General features: G+C 45.7%; 2 protein-coding genes across 2 annotated transcripts; both read left to right on the top strand.

The window, feature by feature from the left end:
* The first annotated feature begins 10,164 nt into the window (after positions 1 to 10,164).
* LOC114450129 (protocadherin-8-like) lies at positions 10,165 to 13,415 on the top strand. Its single transcript, XM_028428079.1, has 3 exons — positions 10,165 to 12,621; positions 12,743 to 12,968; positions 13,063 to 13,415. The coding sequence occupies exons 1-3, from the start codon at positions 10,165 to 10,167 to the stop codon at positions 13,413 to 13,415; spliced, it is 3,036 nt and encodes a 1,011-aa protein (XP_028283880.1).
* Positions 13,416 to 15,165: 1,750 nt separating this feature from the next.
* Positions 15,166 to 21,170, top strand: LOC114449994 (leukocyte cell-derived chemotaxin 1-like). The gene is made up of 7 exons (XM_028427880.1): positions 15,166 to 15,300; positions 15,513 to 15,653; positions 16,481 to 16,621; positions 17,083 to 17,196; positions 19,012 to 19,162; positions 19,490 to 19,599; positions 20,306 to 21,170. Exons 1-7 carry the CDS (start codon positions 15,229 to 15,231, stop codon positions 20,528 to 20,530), a joined length of 954 nt encoding a protein of 317 aa, XP_028283681.1. The 5' UTR covers positions 15,166 to 15,228; the 3' UTR covers positions 20,531 to 21,170.
* The last annotated feature ends 409 nt before the right edge of the window (positions 21,171 to 21,579 follow it).

Raw genomic sequence — 21,579 nt, 5'->3', positions numbered from 1 at the left:
TAGTCATTTCCAAGAGTTTAAATCGAGGCAACTGGACTCAAGGATTGTTTTTTGAAGAAGTTTCGCCACTCCCCCAAGTGGCTTCTTCAGTTCTGCTACTATTCTGGTTGGGAATCAGAGCTTTATGTGTTCAGGATATTGCAGGAACTCACATGACTAAGATCCCTCTAGTTGGTTAATGGTCAGTTAACGACCAGAAACCGTGTCTGGGCCATGTGCAGGACTAGTTGACGGCCCAGATACACAGAATGGACTCATGCAACATGACTAGAAGTGCAATTTAGCAAGAATCATGTTTGTGTCTGATGATGAGACAGGGTGTAAAGGAGCCTTATATTTGGCCAAACAATCTGGATTGCATAGTGAAACTTGAAATTCACTATTGTCGGTGTAAATACACACAGTATTCATCAGGATGTCCAATAAAAGCTACTGGACCGCGCAAGAGTTCTTAAATAAAGAAGTTGTTTTGTCGTCGTTGTGTTTGCTTGTGATCCGTTTGGGGTGAAATAATGATGTGATATGTTCCTCTCCATGAGTCTGGCTCTGCGCAGTGATGTAACTGAATGAGATCGTTTAAGGATACGCTGTGAGTTCTGAAATCCTTAAGGGTTTCTAATGCAGACTGTTACATTCACTCTCCTCCTCCTCATAGTCTGCGCAGCTGTAAAGAAATTCAGGTTGTGGAGGGTTGGCCCCATGTACCCCAGCCAGCCCCACCCACCCAAACTCAGACAAAAAGGCCCTTGCTCTGGCGGAACGAACGGAGTTTGGCCCACTCATTGCGTTTGTTAGCCCCACAGAGACCCTGAATATAGAACAGCTATTCTATCTAATGAGGCAGAACTTCATGGCTGCCTCTATAAAACTTTGTCAGCCTTCTGTTCTCTGGCAACAAAGACTGAATTTTTTAAAGTTTCACCCATTTTTTTTTCTCCACAGTGACACACAAACTGTTAAGATGAATCGAACGCGGGCTTTTTCCTTTCTGTGACGCGAGACAAGTGTTGCAAACAAAGATATGTGGAGAAATAGGGCGCTTAGACGGGAGGAGCGATCAAGAATAACGCCTCCGCAGGGAGAGCTTTGATGACATGGGGTTGTAGTTTTATGAAATAGCCTACATTTGGCTTTGTGTCGAGGGTCTGTGAGGAATTGTGAGTGAGGATGTTTTCCCCTGCTTTTTATATTCTAATCTATGAAGATACTTCCCAGCTAGGCCCAACACTAATTTGACTATTTCTCATTTATTGTGAGCAAAGATAATTGGATGCTGCCTGCTGCGTGTGTTTGTGTGCCTGCAAAGATCTCTGTGTTTACACTGCTTGTTTTCTCTCTCTCTCTCTTTGATGACATGGAGACCCAATATGTAGCATGCTACCAGTGTTTCATAACTTTATCACTTGAATTTATAGTCCTGCAACCATAACACTTTATATCAGCGTTTTCATAGCATAAGTGTAGAGTCAGTGGATTCTCTCTGGTTAGAGTGCAGATCTGTGACCGAGAATTTAACAGCACAGTCAGGGACTCTGTGTGTGTGTGTTGGGGGGAGGGGGGGGGGTGTGCATGTTTAAAAAAAGTAAAATTGTTTATTACTGTCACTGTAACACCATGGAACCTTATTAGTGTCAATCAAACAAACTAGTAAGTGTACAGGCAATATTGGATTTTGGACCAATACCTTTTTTTGTGCATAGAAGTTTCTTTTAATGATGTATTGGCCAGTGCTACTGTATGTGTATACACACACACACACATATATATATATATATATATATATATAAAGCTAACTGCCCACCTTGCTGACATTATCATGACATTATTTACTGACTTTCCAGCAAAGTATTTTACAAACCAGCTAGCAACTTAAACGGTGTTGAACTATTTGACAGAATTATATTTCCATTACGCCATTTTTCCTGCATTATGTTCTATAAAACAATGTTTTTATCTGCTTACATATCAGCCAACATGAACATCATTACTGTTATATATCTGCAACAGCAGACATATGGATTTTAACATATTTTTCACTCAATTTCAGCTCTCGATGGATTTATTATATGCTAGTTTCGGGTTTCATGCACTAAGTGCAGGTCCCTGTGGAAAGGGATTGAAAGGGTGGAGAGCAGTGTAGAAGTGCATGGAGGGTAGAGTGGACCTGTAAGGTCAGTAAGAGCTCACTGCTTGAAGTGAAAAACAAGAGCTCAGCTGTGTTTTTTACAAAAGTAAATATATTCCTTCCAGTCAAGAAGGCAGGAAAAGTTTAACAAAATAACAGCAGTTTTGGCTCAAACCACTGACTTACTGAAAAACTATCAAAACTGTCGTACAACCCAGAACGGAGCTGTAACTGTACTCTGTGAATAAAGATGGACTGACCTTCTGTCACCTATAGATTTCCTGAGGAGTGGTTTTGGAGCTCGGTTTGGGAGGTTTCAGCCGTCACCATCATGGCAGTGCCTGACTCCACCCAACTCCAGGAGTGAGTGGAGCTGTCTGCATGGCACCTGCACTGATCACATGCTGCAATTAATGCTGTGTGTCAGATAGGACACTATCAACTAACAATGATTTATGAAAACATGTTTAAGGAGGGCCCATGAACAACTTTGAATAGTCTTCCTTCAAATACAAATAAAGCCCGCCCTCCCTCTGAAAATCATCAGATCATTTCTGCACAGGCTCCTCACTAATAATGTATCGTTTTCAGTATTCACACTGAAGTGGATATAAAAAATCATCTTAACTCCAAGTTGTCAATTTAGTGTGAATCCATCAAGCAGTCATTTACAGACAGCCCGCGGTTCCCACATAAAATACAATTCAAAGTGTGCTGGCAACAAACAGCATATGAGGCATGAGGACTTTGACACAGCAGATCAGAGAAAACCACATCTGTGCTCTCTCAGACAGATATGCCTACTCATAAGCTGTCAGGCAGCGGAAGGTCTCGAGCGGCTCACTTCAGTAGCAGAGGCATGAATGATCCAGGAGATCTGAAAGATAATTTTGTCCTTTAGCAGATAGCCTACTTTGGAGAGCACATTGTCTTTGCAGCGCTGCCTCATTAGCCCTCTCATGGCCTGCATGAACAATCACGGCTGGGCTGCTGAAATATTGATTAGCTCTATACTGGGTGCAAAGATGGTTCTGTTTGTGTGTGTGAAAATGTGCGTGTGTGGGGTGGGGGGGGGGATTTTGGTGCTTATAGACTATTTGTTGAATATAGTTATTTGTCTTCTGTGGCTGTTTGCTCCCAAGGGAAAACAATGCCTTCCCTTAAAGTCCTCTGGCACATACAGAGAAGATACACTGATCACATAATGCTGTGTTTGTGTGCATGTGTGCTTCAGCCTGGCTTCTGTGTGTGTGTTTGTGCCTTAACAGCCTGGAAGCTCTGTGTGTGTATGTGTGTGTGTGTGTGTCCTTACACTGTGCGATGTTTTATATGAGGCATGTGCTGTAAGGTTCAAAGAGAATCATATAGCATTGTTTATAGAGGGTCACTCCATAAACAGAGAAGCTTTAATGCTCTGTGAGGAGAACCACATCACGCTGAGTTCAGCGCCAGCTGGACTTGTGTTACCTGTACAATCCTCTTTAGTCACATTAATACAGCTCTGTGCCATGCTCTAAATAGCACTGTGGGGACTTGAAACAGCAAGAAAAAGTAGGGAAATGGCGAGAGAAACAGGAAGAGGTAAGAAGGAAGAGGAGTGGGAGAGGAGATAAGAGAGAGGAATTACAAAGTAAGTGAGAGTGGGAGTTCTGTTGCCTATGAAATAGGCAAGTTTAAGAAGCGTTTCCACCTTGGCTGCTAATGCACTCTGTGATTGTTTTGTGTGACTCACAGAGTCTATAAAGTAGGTTAGTGGGTTATTGCTTAAAGTTAAACAGCTAATAAATCTCAAAATGTTTTTTATTCATGTCGGGAATCATTCTGCTGTAAAGTTTGCCTATGATAATGCAAGCATCATTAAAATAAAATGTTATACGCCCACAGTTTAAAAAAATGACTTGCTCATCAAACTGCAGGAGACGTTTTTTGATCTCACACAGAGGAACTGATCATTTGAGCGTTTTATGTCTCTGATCAGTATAAAGAGGAGCAGCGCCTTGAATTCTGACATACGCAGCAAGTCACAGTCTGCCATGATGACAGAATCCGAGGCTGGGATTATATAGTACCCTTGCAGATGTGACACAGAAAGCTCTTACTCTGGTTTTCCAACACGAGCAGTTTGTGGCTGTAGTGGCCATGCAGCGTGTACACAGACCCCCATGTGATGACAAACAACAGAAAAAAGACAAGAACAGTCACTAATATATTAGTATGTGAACCTGCACTCATTCTGAAAATGATGTTTGTGTTTGAAAGGTGTAAAAGGACTGTATTATTTAACATGTTCTAATGTTTTATCATGTGTATCATCCTATTGGAACATGTCTGCATTATGAAGCACCAATCTTGACAAATCATGTGGCGACCATCTCAAATGGATAAAATAAGCCACAGACATCCATGTACAGCTTCACAGCAGGGGCACCAAGGGATCTGTAGATAAATATACCACTTGTATGAAGTTTTCTGTCACATAAAGCTACAACTTTTCAGATGTTTCAGATGTTCTGCCTTCAAAACAATCATTGGCTTCTATTCATTTTACTCAAGCATAAAAATCCTCCGATTAGCACTTTAAAACAAAAAGATGGCAGATGTGCCGAAAGCTACAGTGCCTCAAACGCTCACTTGTGGCTGATTCCATGGCAGTCTCTTACAACAGGCAGGTGGTAGCACTATAGAGGAAATTCCAGGAGATCATGGTGTGGCTATATTTATGTGAGTCTTATTAGAGCTTTGAGTGGATACATGACAGTGCTGACCTGTTGGTGGTGCCATCTGAGTGAGAGCAAATTAATCAGGGTTCATTTTCTAATTCAGTCTAAAAATGTCATGGCCATCTGTTTAACAGTTGTCAAGATGTTTCAGTCAGGACTAAAGTCTGGACCCACTGTGTTTTACCAGAGAAGCAGCTAGGGGGGAAAAAAACTACAACTGTGTCTGAGCTGATTTTTCAGTGTCTGTCTCACACTCGTCATAATTGTGTGTGGGTGTGTGTGATAGTGCTTGTGTCTCTCCAGCAGCTGTTAAAAAGTAACTTTATTACATAATTACTGCCACTTTATTCTTTTCTGTGAAGTAGTGCTGCTGTGTTGCAATATTTCTTCCTATGGAGGCTGTTAAATGAAACATGTGGCCAGTAAAACTCCCCACTCCTCCATTGCTATAAGCCTCAGACAATGTCCCATTGATTGATGGATTATCAGAGGCACTTCTGGTTACCAAGCTGCTTTTGGTCACATCAGCTACATCAGATGCAGCTCATCTGCGTGCTTTTAAAAAAAAAAAAAATACACGTGGGCCATGAGACATAACTTCACATGAGTGATATCCAGACGCCTGCCATTCCCTCCCTCCCTTCGTGCTTCTCTTAACTCATCAAGTCCCATCTGTTCATCCAAAGCACGGCACAATCTGGCTCGGTGCAACCATCAGGTGTGCACACACAGAGCCCCTGAGCTTTGCATTAGCTCATGCGCTAACGTTTAGTTCCTGCTGTATTGTCTTCGAAAGAAGAAAATAACGCATGTAGACAAACTTGTATTCACAAAACATCCTCAGAGCAGACACAAGACTCCCCTCACATTCTCCCACTACACTGCACTGACACAGGGGCCAAAGTTGCTCCCATGTAACTCCCCCATATATCGTTCTTTTATTCAGAGCTGATGTGTGAATCTCCTCCTGACCTCCCCTGAATCACACTGCAGAGTGATGGAAACAGCTCCAGACAAAAGAACTGAAAAGCAGTGAAAGGAAGAATGAGAGAGGAAGATGGGAGGAGTTTTTTTTGGTTGGGGGGGGGGCGTGCGAGCGTTTAAATCATCATTGGAAACTCATTAGAAAGCTGGCGGGGCCGGGCGGAGACGGCCGCACAGATTGCGCGCTCCCGAGGACAATACCGGTAATGAAGTGGAAGCGAAGAGGGAGTGTCCGCGGACAGATTTCTTTGCAGTAGTTACTCCACTGGCCCTAAAGTTTCCTCGCAATCTGTGTGCGTGGTGTAAAAAGCTGTATTCATGAGATGTTAACCGTTTTGTTTGTCAGGAGGAATTTATTCAAAGTGTTGCAGCTATCAGCGACAGATGGGCTGAAGGGTGATGGATGGGGCAGAAGTTAACTAAGAGAAAAGAAGATGGGGAAAGCAGAATAAATGTTTAATGTAACTGGACGCTTTCAATCTGCTGGCATTCTGCTGCCAGTCCATGCTGGCTGCTGAATTCACTGCTGGATGCAGCACTGCATGCAGACTGCTCATGCAGACCCGCTCTGCCAGTGATGTTGCTGCCTTTACGCGCAAAGTTTGGCGCACTTTGGCTACACCTGTTGACACATTACGCATTTACTTGGGTTACATGTGGTTCCAAATGTCCCCTTCGTTAGAGATTAATAGTAGTTTTCTCAAAATGAGACTTATTCTGTTTGGATTCTGGACAGTAAAATCTTAAACTTGTTGCCATCATACAAGGAAGGCAGCAACGTCCAAGGAAGCTGCAACCAACAGATGTTACACATACAGCTCTTCTGGTTTATCCTGTAATGGCCACACAAAGGGGCCAATTAACCAGAACACCACTTTACCGTGTATTCAATTTCGATGAGAGTTTTAGGTCTAACACAGGTTGAATGGCTCATCAGTGAAGTGCTGTCCTCACTCTAAGACCTCAGCACGGGGGTAGTGACACAAGTTTCTCGAGTGTTGCACTCTGGAGCTGATGGGCGCTTTCACTCCTAATCATCTTCATCAATGGGTGAAGCCATTAAACCCAAGCGGGTCCTGGAGTGCGCGGTTCCCTGGTGGAGAGGAGATAATTGGATAATTACTGCTGGGAACCAATTAGGGCTATGTGCTAGTGATGGCACGCGAGTTAAGCAAAGGTTAGCTGTGGGAGAAAGGGGCGAAGGGGTCAGGGCTCTGATCGATTATCTTAGACACCCCTCTTCTCCCCTCCCTCCCTCACACACACACATCTTTCTCCTCTCACCCTCCTGCTCTCCCTCTCCCTCCTTCCACCGCTTATCTGTTGGACAAAAGAGACCAAATCGCCTATTTCCATCTCAAAGAGTTAAGCCCCAACAAGAGGCACGGATCAGGCGACCAGCTTCAGACCCCAAATACCCCACGATCACTAGAGCAAATGGAAGCACAATGCTGAAGAATAGAAAGAAAAGAGGAGAGGGAGGGGGTGGGGGGTCCTCTAAAGATATATTTATATATGTTAAAGAAAATGCTAATATGTCCCGTGAAGAATAGAGGGGATTTCGGAGACTCTCTCTAATTCTGCTATTGTTGAACTCGCGTGCAGACGGGTGAGATTGACACGGTGATCACGTGGGAGAATTATTTTTTTTTTAGGTGTGTGTGTGTCCTTCAGATGACAGTTTAGCTTGTGGTGGGTGAGGATGCAAGAGGCCGTTAAAGAAAACCTCCCTTGTCTTTCTTTCCAATGCACGCGCACATGCACGTGCGGAGATTTTAATCCACGAGACGAGACATGGTGTCATTTGCTTTTGATTGCTCGGTCCCTGTGTGTGTGTAAGAGAGAGAGAGAGAGAGAGAGAGAGAGAGAGGGAGATGCTGAGGAAAATGCTGAGTGTAGAATAAGGCGGGAGTTCTAGACACACACACATGGAGAAATGAGAATAAACATCCACACTGTGAGCTGTGTGTTATTATTACTGTGTTGCCTTCAATTTGGGAAGAATGAGCTCTTTACACTGCTGTGGAGTAAATGAAAGATCCTGTGCACCAGAATGCTGCTGCAGCAAACTGATCAGAAACCTTTTCCTCCCTTATAGTTTCATTGATGTTTGACTTTGCACTCTGCCTCTCTGTTATTGATGCTTTCCATCAGTTGAGCACACACGAGGGAATCAAAAAAGAGAAGGGGTCCTCACAAAAGTTGAAAAGAAAAAAGATATTTTGTGTGATAAATGTGGACAATGTTCATTTTTTAAAAAAAAATACCCATATGCAATCACCCAGGCAGGGGGATTACCACCAATCTGGCAACCCAACATTCTTATCAATTTTATCTTTGATTAAAAGCTGTTAGCAACTTATAATTATTGGTAATTTTGCAATGACGTCCTCATTCACAGAAGGATATGTGCTTATAGTTTAGGACAGGCCTAACTGTGTCTAACTATGCAAGCTGCTTGACTAGATGTTGTCCATTCAGGTGCCTTCTATTTGACTTTCTGTGGCAGATGGGTTCTTTATAGAACATGCCAAGTGATATTAGCTTCTACTGCAAGGCAAGTGTTGCCCCTGAAAAAGCTGGGAGTGTGAGGAGGTGGAGGGAGGAAGGGAGACTGTGAGTCCAATAGGAAGAATGAGAAAATCTCTTAAAGAGCCGTGACGGGGCCCTGCTCTCTCTCTAAATGTATTTTAATAGGAGGGACCCTGATGTCCAGGGCAATTCATCTCCCATCTCCATGTAATGAAAGGAGTCGTGGCCGGGGCTGGGGCAGGTTGAGGAGGAGGAGGGGGGGTTGGGAGAATGGGGATGGAGAGCATGGTACAAAGACTACATGTGGCTTTGCCTCATTATGCTGCAGTTAGGCGGAAGGCTGCATGAAGGCAGCGGGGGCTAGGGTCCCCACAGACCGGCTCAGGGGCCACAATACCGGCATAGAAGGCTGCAAAAGGGAGACCCTGCCACGCCATTATCCCGCCGCTACTAACGAGGGCTTCATAGGCCTTTGATATAATCTCACTATTGAAATCCTGATAAATCCCCCCTGCGTTTACAGCCAAATCCCATTTGTAACGGGCTCGTGAAAGGCAGTGTGAGTGCGTGCTTGTGTGTGTGTGTGTCGTCCTCACCTGCGCCTCTCTGTTCTGGCAGCCGAGGCCAAGGAGAGGCGCATGTTAAACCTGCCCGTTACACCGGCTTTAATTAAAAGATCCCTGCTCTGTCTCACGCGCGGGCACAAGACATCTCGTGAGCCAATCTGAGCTGAGACCGAATTAGAATAAAATCAATGTTTAAGTGGATATAGTCCCTTTCCTGCCTCAGATATGATCTGATAGGCAAACAATTATTGGATTACAACACACAAGGGGGATGAATGTGCAGAAGGCAGAGAGACTTCACGGAATTTATTAATGAGAATAAAATGATGCTATTACTACCAGTTACATCATATTCCTTTGATGGTCTGACTCTGCCATTATTCAGACCGTTAAGCTGTCTCAGCATTATGGGTCTATCAAAAGTAAACAATGTGAAATCTTATCTGTCTGGCTGAGGGCGCTCTAAGAAAAAAGGACAAATCATGTGTATGCATGCGTAAAGTTATTCCCCCATATCAGAGGCGCAGAGGTCAGTGGGACAGCTCAGTGGCTGCTTTTAGTCTGGCGGGTTACACAGGACACGTGCGTGGGGATCCTAACCGAACAGCGTTTCAGCATAAATCTCTTTATACACTGAAAGAGCGCATATAGAGGTAAAGCATCCTGAACAGACACTCCTATTCAAATGCTTTGTCCTCTAGCTCAGGGACACTGCGCATCTCTCCGTGCTTTCCCCCCCATGTGTCGGCGCGCAGACTCATTTAACAGCCCGAGGAACATAAACAAGCAACGGAAACTATAGCTGTATTAAATCAAGCCCCGCGTTTAGCCCACATATTGGGTGCCAAGTTTCTCCGCACAGTCCAGGAATCTCTAAACAGGGTTTAGAGGTCTTTCAGAAGTCCCCATTTTTTTCCCCTTCTCAAAGCCCGGATTGGTCACAGTGAGGCTCATTTGCATGCCTCGCCGTATAAACCCTCCTGCAGACACTGCAGCCCTCTTGCGCTGAGAGAGCAGCACACCTCCAGTAGAGAGAGAGAGCGGAGCGCATCCAGAGTGCGCATTGAAATACATATGGAATATTTATTACATGCTTTGTATTAAAAAAACAGCCCCGGAGAGGCGAACAGAGGGCACAAGGAGCAGATTTTTCAAGGTGAATTTTGTTTAAACACGAAGTTGGACTCAGAGAGGACAGTTTGCCGAATTTCAGAATAATTGGAGAGAAGGTGTCAAGATGGGAGAAACAGGGTGGAACGGGCTGTTGATGCTAGTCTGTGTCTCTTTGACAAGCCTGGCTGTTGTCACACAAGGAAAGACGGTGAAATATCAAACGTTTGAGGAAGACGCACCGGGGACAGTGATTGGAAACTTGGCCAAGGACATCTCATCCACTCCCTCTTCCTTGGGAGGCTCCAGGAACAATTTCAGGATGATGAAACAGTTCAACTCGTCTTTTATCCGTCTGAGGGAGAGCGACGGGCAGCTGACCATAGGAGAGAGGATAGACAGAGAGCGGATCTGCAAACACACCCTGCACTGCCTCATCGCTTTTGACGTGGTCAGCTTCTCCAAAGAGCAGTTCAAACTCATCCACGTCGAGGTGGAGGTCAAGGACATCAACGACAACTCCCCCGAGTTTCCCCGGAAAGAGTCGAGTCTGGAGATCTCCGAGAATACAGCGGTGGGCACGCGGATCCCACTGGACTTTGCCGTGGATGAGGATGTCGGGGTGAACTACATCCAAAGCTACCAAATATCAGTCAACAGTCACTTTTCGATCGACGTGCTCAGCAGGGCCGACGGGGTTAAATATGCGGAGCTGGTACTCATGAAGGAGTTGGACCGGGAGACGCAGGCTTCTTACGCGCTGGAGCTGGTCGCCATGGATGGCGGCAACCCGTCCCGCACAGGAACAACGCGCATCAACATCAAGGTGAAAGACTACAATGACAACAGCCCGGTGTTTGATAGGAGCAGCTTCTCTGTGGACCTGCCCGAGGACGCACCGGTGGGCTCCCTCTTGCTGGACCTGAACGCAGAGGACCCGGACGAAGGGCTGAACGGTGAGGTAGTGTACGGGTTCGGTAACCAGGTGCCACCCGAAATACGACAGCTCTTCAGAGTGGACAGGAAAACCGGGCGGCTCACCCTGGAGAGCCCGATTGACTTTGAAAGTAAGAACACGTACGAGTTTGATGTCCAGGCTACGGACTTGGGCCCGAACCCGAGTCCGGCCATCTGCAAAATTGTAGTGCAGGTGCAGGATGTGAATGACAACGCACCAGAGATCTCAATCACCCCCATGACATCCATCACGGCGGGAATAGCGTATATCACGGAGGCGGCGGCCAGAGAGAGCTTCGTGGCTCTGGTCAGCACCTCGGACAGAGACTCTGGCGCTAACGGACAGGTGCACTGCACGCTGTACGGACACGATCACTTCAGACTGCAGCAGGCGTATGAGGACAGCTTCATGATTGTGAGCACAAGCCCACTAGACCGTGAAAAGATTCCTGAGTATAACCTGACAGTGGTGGCAGAGGATCTGGGCTCCCCTCCCTTCAGGACCATAACTCAGTACACCATCAGGCTGACAGACGAGAACGATAACGCACCGGTGTTCAATAAGCCCGTGTATGAAGTGGCTGTGGTGGAGAACAACGCACCTGGCGCATACATCACCACAGTGGTGGCGCGGGACTTGGACATGGGGGCAAACGGGAAGGTCAGCTACAAATTGGCGGACACTTATTTCATGGGCTCACCCATTTCCACCTTTGTGTCACTGGACCCTGCCAGCGGGTCTCTTTACGCGCTCCGGAGCTTCAACTATGAGGTGATGAAACAGATGGAGCTGCGCATCACGGCCAGTGACGCCGGCTCTCCGCCCCTGTCCGGCAGCGCGAATGTCTACGTGAGGATAGTGGACCAGAACGATAACGCACCGATCATTACTCATCCGGCTCTCAATAACGGGTCCGCTGAAGTCCTCCTGCCCCGGGACTCACCATCTGGCTACGTCATAACCCGGGTGGAGGCGCGGGATGCAGACGAGGGTGTGAACTCGGAACTGTCCTACGGACTGGCCATCGGTGAGCCCTCCGTGTTCTCTGTTAACAAAGCCACAGGGGAGATCTACCTGAACCAGGTTCTGAGCCACGACGTGGACGAAACTCTGAGCGTGACCGTAACAGTGAGTGACAACGGGAGGCCCGCGCTCACATCCACCGCCACGCTCCACTTCCTCATCATCGCGGGCTCCCCGCCGAGCGACAGGACAGTGTACCAGCCAGGCAGCGGGGATGAGGTGCACGCGCAGTGGGACCTGTCTGTGGTGATTATTGTTGTCCTCGCGGGGAGCTGCACTCTCCTGCTGCTCGCCATCATCCTCATCGCCACCACCTGCAACCGGCGCAAACAGGACAAAAGCGGAGAAGACAGCGACTCGTATGGGGAGAAGGGCACGCTGGAACGGGGCAGGACCCATGTGGTAGAGAACCCGCTTCTACCTCTCCACGGAGCCGGAGGAGAAGCTGGCTTTGAGGGACATTCCTACAGCAGCCAGCCCGGAGGTTTCACCTCATCTCACCCTGGGGGCAGTGACATGTGCTCGGCCTCAGAGGACGGCAGCGAGGTGCCCTGTGTGTATGACTCAGACAACAACAGCAAGAGCCGAGGGAATAAACACGAGGTGAGCTGCACCTTTAGGACACTGCTCAGAGGGTGGGTGGGGAACAAAACACAGGGAACCATCTGCAATGTGATCATGGAGCAGGCAATAACCAATGTTTTCTCTGTCCTCTCTCCCCCAGGGCTACTCCACACTGCCTGGCTATGGGAACGCCAAGGAGGCGGTGAGACCCATCACTATCTGGAAAGGAAACTCCTACACCACCATCTCTGCCAGGGACCCAGCCTTCAGTGGCAAAGACAGTGGCAAGGGGGACAGTGACTTCAATGACAGTGACAGTGATGTCAGCGGAGACACTGGCCTGAAGAAAGATGTGGCAGCAGTTCCTCCCATGGGCGGCCAAAATGGTAAGGGCAATCAAAAATAAAAACAACTCAAATGGACATCAGATGGGACGTGACTATGAGCAGAAGTCTTACTCCTCTTCATTGTCTCTTTCAGCTCTGTGGGCTTGCACCAGTGAGTGTAAAGTCCTGGGTCACTCAGATCGATGCTGGAGCCCCTCTGCAGTAAGAGCCAACGCTGCTCCCTCTCCAGCTCCAACCCTCTCCTCCTTCAGCAGCCTCTCCAAAACTGCCTCACTGCCCCGGGATCCCCACCGCAGAGACAACTACTACCAGGCACACATCCCCAAAACTGTGGGCCTGCAGAGCGTGTATGAGAAGGTGCTGCACAGAGAGTACGACTACGTTCTGGTCACCCCGCCCAGACCTGTGAGGGCTCAGGAGATCAGTGATGTGTCCATCCCTGTTTACACCCCAACACCAACACACTGCCCCAACAACGATGTCTAAAACAGACTGCACTCACCAGCTCACTCTCAAACACACGTATAATGTATTCAAAGGTTTAATTTATGATCAATGAGAATAATGTAAAGTATTTGTTGTTGAGAGTGTGCACAGCTAAGTTTATATCCTAATATTTGCCTGTTTTTGTTTTTATGTAAAAGCCACATTAGAGGTCCATTCAATCACTTTAAGACATTTTGTTGGACATGAAATGTATCATATGCAAGATTTGTACATACAGAGACTTTATTTTTTATAAGACTTATAAAATGAGCCAATATGTGTAAATATGAATTGTAATTATTGATCTTTAAGCATGCCTATATTATTTAAAAATGGCCCCAGAAACTGAGTGTTTGTTTGAGGGCTGGTGTTTCACAATGTATCAAGTTGAGAGATGTATTGAAATTATTTGAATGCAATAATAAGTAATTGTACAGAATTGTTTTTTTTATCATCACAATATTCTGAAAAGAAATAAACTTTGAAATACTGTTCTGAAAAAAAGGGACTGATGTTCTTGTTGGGGTGATTCAGTGAGTGCCTTGCAGCAGGGGTATCAGTCTCTTGTGAAAGCCGACAGGCGTCGCTGTTATTGCAGCTGTGAGCCTCTGTCCTTGCAGCCCACTGAAGAAGGTCAGTTAAGTTTTTTCCCCCTCTGTGAACACGATTTTGTTGGAGAGATGCCAGAGCAGACGTCAAGGTTTTTGAGCAAATCACTCCGTGACTGTATACATATGGGGCAAAAACATTCATACGTATTCCTGTTCTGTTTATTGTGGACTGAACAGCTGCATTTATTTGGACAAAGGACACGTGTGTTAACACCGGAATCAAAGGCGTGCTGTTAGAACCTGAAAAGAGACATGCATAATGCGAGTGACTGTGCGTAAAGGCGCATTTGATTGTCTCCTAAGCTTCCGTGCATAAGTCGGAGAATAAGTTTGACAGTGTATCCAAACGCAGGTCTGCTGTTTTTTTTTGATCAAAGAACGTGAAGACCTTGTGAGGAAGTCTTTCTGTCTGGGAGCTTTTTGTCGATCTGCCAAATGCGCACCGTGCGCCCCTTACATAAGCTGGTCATTATCATTCATGGATTCACAGCAAACTACTGTTCTGGACGCAGATATTAAATATGTAGGGAAATATGGTCTAAATGTGTCTATCAAGCTGCCGCTTTTGCACACCACTGCAGTGTAAATATACTGTCCCAGGAATGGAAAAACAACACGCGAAATTCCGCCGGTCACCTTTGACCTGAAGCAGTCTGTGGAGGCTTTGAGAAACAGAGACGGCAGGAGGGGAGGGGAAGGAGGGGATGCAGGAGTAGGAGGTGTGCAAAGGTGATGTGAGGATGTGACTCCTCCTTTCTTCATCATTTTCTTTAATTACTGAATAGATCTTAAGGCTGTCCTCCAAGGTTGCCTAATGATATGAAATTCTGAAGATCATAGCAGGAATCAAACTCATGTAAGTTACATGAGCAGCATATAGCCCGGCCTGTGATCTTCAAAGGGAAAAAGTCATTAATGACTTTCTGAAAGAAAGCATAGGCTAAAACTTCAGGCTCAAGTTTGTGGTCCTTTATAATTTGATGATCATGAGCCGCAGGTTAGAATTTAACTTCTGATTAAAGTGTCGACATTTGGGAAAGGAATGCACAAAACTGAACCTGTGAGTCCGAGAGGGAGTGTCCCTCCATCATGTGTGTGTGTGAGTGAGTGAGTGAGAGAGCGAGAGAGAGAGAGAGAGAGAGAAGTTAGTGGAGTTAGTGGAGTTAGTGGACCGGGATTTCCACAGGTGTCTGGCTCCAGTCATGGCAGGGAGCTCTGAGAAAGTACCGATCGCTTCGGCGGGACCAGAGGACATGCATCAGTTCTTGCCGCCGGTGAGTCTCTACAGACCCATACAGCACCTCAGCAACAGGCTTTAACAGCTAACATATGATATTTTACATCTATGGGGCCCTTCACTGTTAGAGAGACTATAGGTGGACATCATTGCACAGTCACGGTCAGTAAGGCAACATATGCAGTCAGTTTGTCGTCTTATGGTTTGTTTGTTTGTGTGTGTGTGTTTGTTTGTTTGTTTACCATATAGGCCTATTCCGCCGTGGCGGTCAAGCCCGCCGCCACGGGACGCCTCCTGAAGGCCGGGATCGCGGTGCTCATCGCTGGAGCCCTCCTGCTTCTGCTGGGAGCCGTCGGAGCTTTTTATTTCTGGAACAACAATGAGAAACATGTAAGAGCGAAACTTCCTCATTTCAGTCTTCGCGACACTTAAAACAAACTATTTTTCATAGTAATAATGTGGTTCATAAAAGCGCATTGTTGGTTGTATATATTAAGCCAAAAGTGCAGTTAGTATATTCACATTTAAATTGATAGACTGATGATTAGATGCAGTTTTTTCAAGTTGAAAGCTTTGTAAACTAAGTGGCTTAACCACAGAAGAAGAAATTGGACTCTATAAAAATAATCTAATTTAACTGTAGAGACAAGCCTCTTAAATTGTTAACTGGTGAAAATTAGTCATCAGTGGTATTCTATCAGTGATTTTCTAATGTGCTTGAATTAAACAGCCTCAGTGGACTAAAGCAGCTCCTTAAGATGGACCTTTTTTTGCAGTGTAGGCAAACAGCACATTAAACACTCCATTTCTATGGTACAGTCTGAAGCAGAGCTTGGTGAATGGAGGCGTTGTGTGCATGTTGATGGATCATGGTGGTGTGGTTGGGGGGGTGGGGGGTTGCTCTTTGGTCCGGCTGATGCTCCAGGGGCAAGAGGTGTAAGAGAGAAGAGGCTGATGGAGCTTTTGAGCAGTTTTATTTAGAAAATGTTATTAAGAGGTGATGGAAAGACACAGGAAAACATCACCGTGAGACACAAGGATTCTATTGTTCTGAATGAATTAATGAATGTGTGCCTGAAAAACAGATATGTGATCTCAGTGTGCAAGAGAGGAGAAGGAGGGTGAGAGTGAAAGAGAGAGTGTCAGGGGGGTGGGGTGACTGAGGGCTCTCATACCTTGCATGCCAGTCTGAAACTCATGTGTGTGTGTGTGTGCAGGTCTACAATGTCCACTACAGCATGAGCATCAATGGCAAAGTGGAGGAGGGTTCAATGGAGATTGACACAGCCAAAAACATGGAGAGGTTCAGCACCGGCAGCGGGGCGGATGAGGCCGTGGAGGTCCACGACTTTGAGATTGTGAGTTCAGTTGAAATCAATCCAATAAAAGAAGAAAAAAATCAGAAGGGTGTTCAGAGCACGAGAGGGGAAGTCAATCAGATCGGTTGAAACTTTAAAGACCCTTGTGGGGAGACTGGCTCATTACCACAGCGGAGAAATTAAGAACAAGTAGACATGTTATCACCTTAGGGGCAATCAGTGTCAAGATGCATTGTCCCTCCAATTTTCATTACGTTCAGACTGGTGGTTTTTGACCTTTAATTAAAGTGCCCCAATCAGGCCAATCAGACAAGTGAAGCAGCAGTTTTAGCCTTTTAACTATTGAAATTTTGACCTTTAATCACAGTGTCCCTGTGATTGATTTTCTCATCTAAAATAGTGCATAAAAGCCTCAAATCTGATCAAACTCATACAGATGTTAATGTGACATAAATGGAAAAATTCCAAAATCTAAATTGCTGATTGTTATTTGTCCCTAGGGGATCACAGGAATCCGCTTTTCAGGAAGGGAGAAGTGCTACATCAAAACTCAGGTGAAAGCTCACCTGCCTGATGTGGAGGCTCTGGACAAGGACTCACTGACATTTGAACTGGTGGGTGGATTTTGTTTGTCTAATATGCCTTAAAGAAATCATCAGCTTGTGTTTCAGAGCATACAACACACATCTGGTCATGGGTGCACATCTTAACCAGTCATTACTGACAGTGCTGCTGGACACTGATTAAGCAGCACAAACCACCACAGCAATACCAAAACATGACATAAGCCATAGCCTACTTATTAAGCAGAAATGCTAACATGCAGATAGCATTAAGCCTGATATGACCCAAGGACAATATTTCCTGTATCTGTGTCACATGGACATCACCAATGCCCCGCCCCTTTTAGAGCATATTATAGCTTATACTTTACCTTAACACTAATGAATTTTTGTAATACAACATATGACTATTACCTGTATGCATTCCTAATGTCAGCAAAAAACATTATGTAAATAACCAACATCATGCAATGTAGCACATCTGTAGTCAAGCCAGCTGAACATAAGCATATTTGTATGGTCACATATGGACACACAAGCACCACATTACTCATAATTTAACAGTATACGTTTATCTTAATAACTCTAAAAGGTGTACTTCTTGTAATTTGTCCAGTCTTCCAGGTGGAAACAGATGACTTTCATCAATGGGTTTCCATCAAGTAATAGTTTTGTGGTATATTAGACAAAAAATGAACTAAACAGCAGAGGTCTGTTTTTCCACATACAGTATGTGTGTATAGTTATCACCAAAGACACCACCGCCACAGCTTGTGATTGCTCAATTGAGGCTGTCTGATAATTAAAATCATTTAGTTGTGCATAAGCTTCACATCTCCATAAATCCACATCACCAGAACTGCCTCTCATGAACATGTGTGCGCATAAACACTCAAAACACACACGCACACACACAAGAACACAATTAATTATCACGCTGGGCTGCTCTCATTGCCTCTGTCTGCCTCATAAACGATCATTTATTTCACGTTTGTGCTTTTGTGTGTGCATTTGTGTTATTGCCTCTCTTTGGCTCATAAATGATCATTTATTCGGTGTGTGCGTGCGTGTGTATCTGTGTGTGTTAGGAGACGTGGAGATGTTGTTATAATGGTTGCTGCAGGCTGGTCATTTGCTATAATTTAGAGTGATGGCAAATATGAGTTAGATAAGCACACACACACACACAGATACACACAAGCATGCGTGCGTCTCCATCCAGAGAGAGTGGGTCAGATAAACTCTTATCAGTCAGCCGAGCAGTGGAGAAGGACCCCCGCTTTTATTTGTCCCTCCAGCAAATCATTTGAGCTGAAAAAAAAAAAACAGCAGCAGCATTTCTGAAAGGTTGGAGGATATAACATTCCCTAAACACGGCTGTGGCTAGTGCAGCGCAGGCCTCAGGAACAAGCGCCTCTGGGCAAAATCATCCCCACAGAATCCCCCCCTTTACCTGCAGGCTGTGGATACAGAGTCTGTATGTTTACACAGCCTCTCCTCTGAAAACCTCATTAGTTTATCTGCACAAACCTGTAAATTTAGGACATCCAATCTCTCCTTGCCTTCAGATGTTGATGAGTCCTGACACTGTGTGTGCAGCTAAACGTTAGCGCAAAGGGAATCTGTATGCTGAAGCCTCAAGGGCTTCCTTTTTACTGTTTTTATGTTCTTATGAAGAACATTAACAGCATAGCATTAATGCAGATTAGACTCAGACTGAATGCAAAGAGTGTGTGCCGAGTGTGTGCTATTTAAAGCAGATACATAAACAAACAGGATGCTACACCTTCAGCTGCCAGGGGTTTTGTTCTCATGCTGTTTTTTTTAATTGGACATCAGCCTCACCTTCATTTTTCCCCCCCAAAGGAGGACGAAGTGATGCCGGCCAAGTTTGAGGACGATCTGGTCTGGGTGGCAGCTGAAACGCCCCTCTCAGACTCCGCCTTCCTCAGCGACAAGATCAAGCACTTGTGTGGAGACCTGCCAATCTTCTGGCTCCGTCCAACCTACTCAAGGAGTAAGTGGTTTAGATCAGAAGAGAAAACAAGACAAAACAACAGGATATAGTTCAAGTATTTCCATTTAACACCTTAGCTACAGAGCGAAAAACAGGCTAAAAAGAAAAGGCAGAAGTCCTTTTGAAGTTTTCCAGCTTCTGAGTACACAATTTTTTTAGCATGCAGGGAGGTCAAAAGTTCTCAAAACACAATTTGACTCTACTTTATCTGAAAACTTCAAAATGCTGCCAGAGAAACGGCTCTGCAATCAGCAGCCGTGCCACATTAGTGCCACTCCGCTCCTAAATTTGGTCTGCTGTCAGATACTAAGACTGTGATGTGTGCAGGCGGCCAGAGGAAGAGGAGGGCGGCCCCCCGCCAGCGCCGCCAGGCAGCCGTGGCCGGGGAGGAGGAGGAGGACGTGGAGGCAGAGTTCAACCCGGAGAACCCCTATCAGGTGAGTCACACAAACAGAACTCGCACGTTTCTTCTTCTGCTGTGTTTACATCCGGCCACAACATTCGCAGCTGTCTGTTCAGATCTGAAGGCTACCTGATAAGGCTTTTTTTCTGAAGACTTTCTCACAGCTGTGCGAGCTGCAGCAGATGCCAGGGTCACGGTGAAGGGGCCCAGATTGTCACTGCAGATCTGAGTGTATGCGTGGGTGTGTTTTCTGTGTATGCATTTTCTGTGTGTGGCTGTCCAAAGCTTTTCTTTCAGCATTGAGGCTGTATGAATAATTCCACTACACCCCCCCTCCTCCCCCTTCCTATGTGTCCCCTTTGCCCTGCTAAGCACACACAGACTCCTATATACATATACACCCTTGCCCTCGCACACCCCTCATCCTCACCCCTTATGCTGGGCCCCACTTTTCCTAATCCCTCTCCCACCCCACTGCTCAGACTGAAGCCTCCACCCACACCAACACACTCCTGACAACCACAGAAGGGGGTAAACAGCAAGCACAACACTGGAAAAGAAAATATTTGACAACAAATCCCACATCTGACAACAACCCTCCCCCTCCATCCCGTCTGTTGGAAATCCATTTTTAATTGGTTTGAAATTAGTTTAGTCGTCACTGAAGATGTACAGTATGAATAGTCACAGTCAGTCTGTGACTATTCATACCACACTCACCCTCTATTCCCTCCACTCAGAGAGGCCTCGAGGGCGAGCAGAACACCATGAACATTGACCCTATGTTGGACCACCAGGGTGTGTGCTGCACAGAGTGCCGTCGCAGCTACACCCACTGCCAGAGGATCTGTGAGCCGCTCGGAGGATACTATCCATGGCCATACCACTACAGGGGCTGCAGGGTGGCCTGTAGAATCATCATGCCCTGCAACTGGTGGGTGGCACGAATCCTGGGTCTGGTGTAAGCTGCCTCAACCCCCCCCCCCCCCATACTAAAGAGAGATGCTGGAGACCAAAGAGGGAAGAAAGGGAGGGGGTTCACAGAGGGGAGAAGGTGCTTTCTTACTTTCATCTACTGTAGGTACCTGCTACTCTGTACCAGGAGGTGTGTCCACACATTATAAATTCATGGTACAAAATCTAGGACAGTCATGATCTCCCATGTAAAGGTACGCAGTGCCTGCACACTGCACAGCTTGTCTTATTAAAAAAACATACCTGCTATCGATTTATGCGCTTCTGAACTACAGCACACATCCTGCTGTCAGAGGATGTACAGCAGGTTATGATACACAGCACCAGCCGCTCCACATAATCACCAAAGTATGTCAAACATCACCCATTTAGCCATAGGAAAAGCAGAAACTTACATCTATAGCGCCGACTCTTTCATTCTTTGCTTTCTGTAAATAAGTGTATAGGGGATTACATTAGCAGCTGGCTGGCTTAAATATAGAATCTATAGCTTGTTTCAGTTTCACTTCAGTTAGAAATAATTTTTGTTTTTGTCTCAAACTCTCGTTTTGTTTAGCTTTCATTAAAACAATGTACTGTACACTTTGTCTCCAAAACTTTTATCTAAATGACATTTGATCTGCATTGAAGAAGCGGTCTCAAAGTGCAATATTATTGAATAAACTTTTTTAAGTAAACTTCAAAGTGTATTCTGTAATTGACCAAATGACTCCATATCCTGTTTGTAAACACATATTGGGCTTATTTGGGAACATCCTCTTTATATTACATTTAAAAAGACTTTTGAGACATGTCACATCTGGTGGCTGCTCCAAAAGGGACGAGCAGAAAGAAGTTTCCAGAGTTCTTTAATGTGAGAGTTGCAGCTCTAGAACTCTTTAATGAGACTAAAGACTCTGTAGCCGTCACGCTCCCAGATCTTACCCACGATGCAAAGCGCTTAGCTCCTTTTGATGTCACAGAGCCGCCTCAGGCGGGGGTAGGGGGTAAGGATGGGGGCGGTGTGTTTGTGTGTGTGTGTGTGAGAAAAAGTGCTACG

This window comes from Parambassis ranga, chromosome 17 (genome assembly GCF_900634625.1).
Source record: "Parambassis ranga chromosome 17, fParRan2.1, whole genome shotgun sequence".
In the NCBI taxonomy this organism is placed as follows: Eukaryota; Metazoa; Chordata; class Actinopteri; family Ambassidae; genus Parambassis; species Parambassis ranga.
The sequence above is the reverse complement of the archived record's forward strand: the minus strand, read 5'-3'. Positions and strand labels throughout refer to the sequence as shown.

Excerpts from the sequence above, each read along its gene's own strand:
- LOC114450129 (XM_028428079.1), top strand. The coding sequence starts at position 10,165 with ATGGGAGAAACAGGGTGGAACGGGCTGTTGATGCTAGTCTGTGTCTCT. Across the intron at positions 12,622-12,742 it reads GCCGAGGGAATAAACACGAG|GGCTACTCCACACTGCCTGG; the intron begins GTGAGCTGCACC and ends TCTCTCCCCCAG. Across the intron at positions 12,969-13,062 it reads TCCCATGGGCGGCCAAAATG|CTCTGTGGGCTTGCACCAGT; the intron begins GTAAGGGCAATC and ends TGTCTCTTTCAG.
- LOC114449994 (XM_028427880.1), top strand. The coding sequence starts at position 15,229 with ATGGCAGGGAGCTCTGAGAAAGTACCGATCGCTTCGGCGGGACCAGAG. Across the intron at positions 16,622-17,082 it reads AGGTCCACGACTTTGAGATT|GGGATCACAGGAATCCGCTT; the intron begins GTGAGTTCAGTT and ends ATTTGTCCCTAG. Across the intron at positions 19,600-20,305 it reads ACCCGGAGAACCCCTATCAG|AGAGGCCTCGAGGGCGAGCA; the intron begins GTGAGTCACACA and ends CCCTCCACTCAG.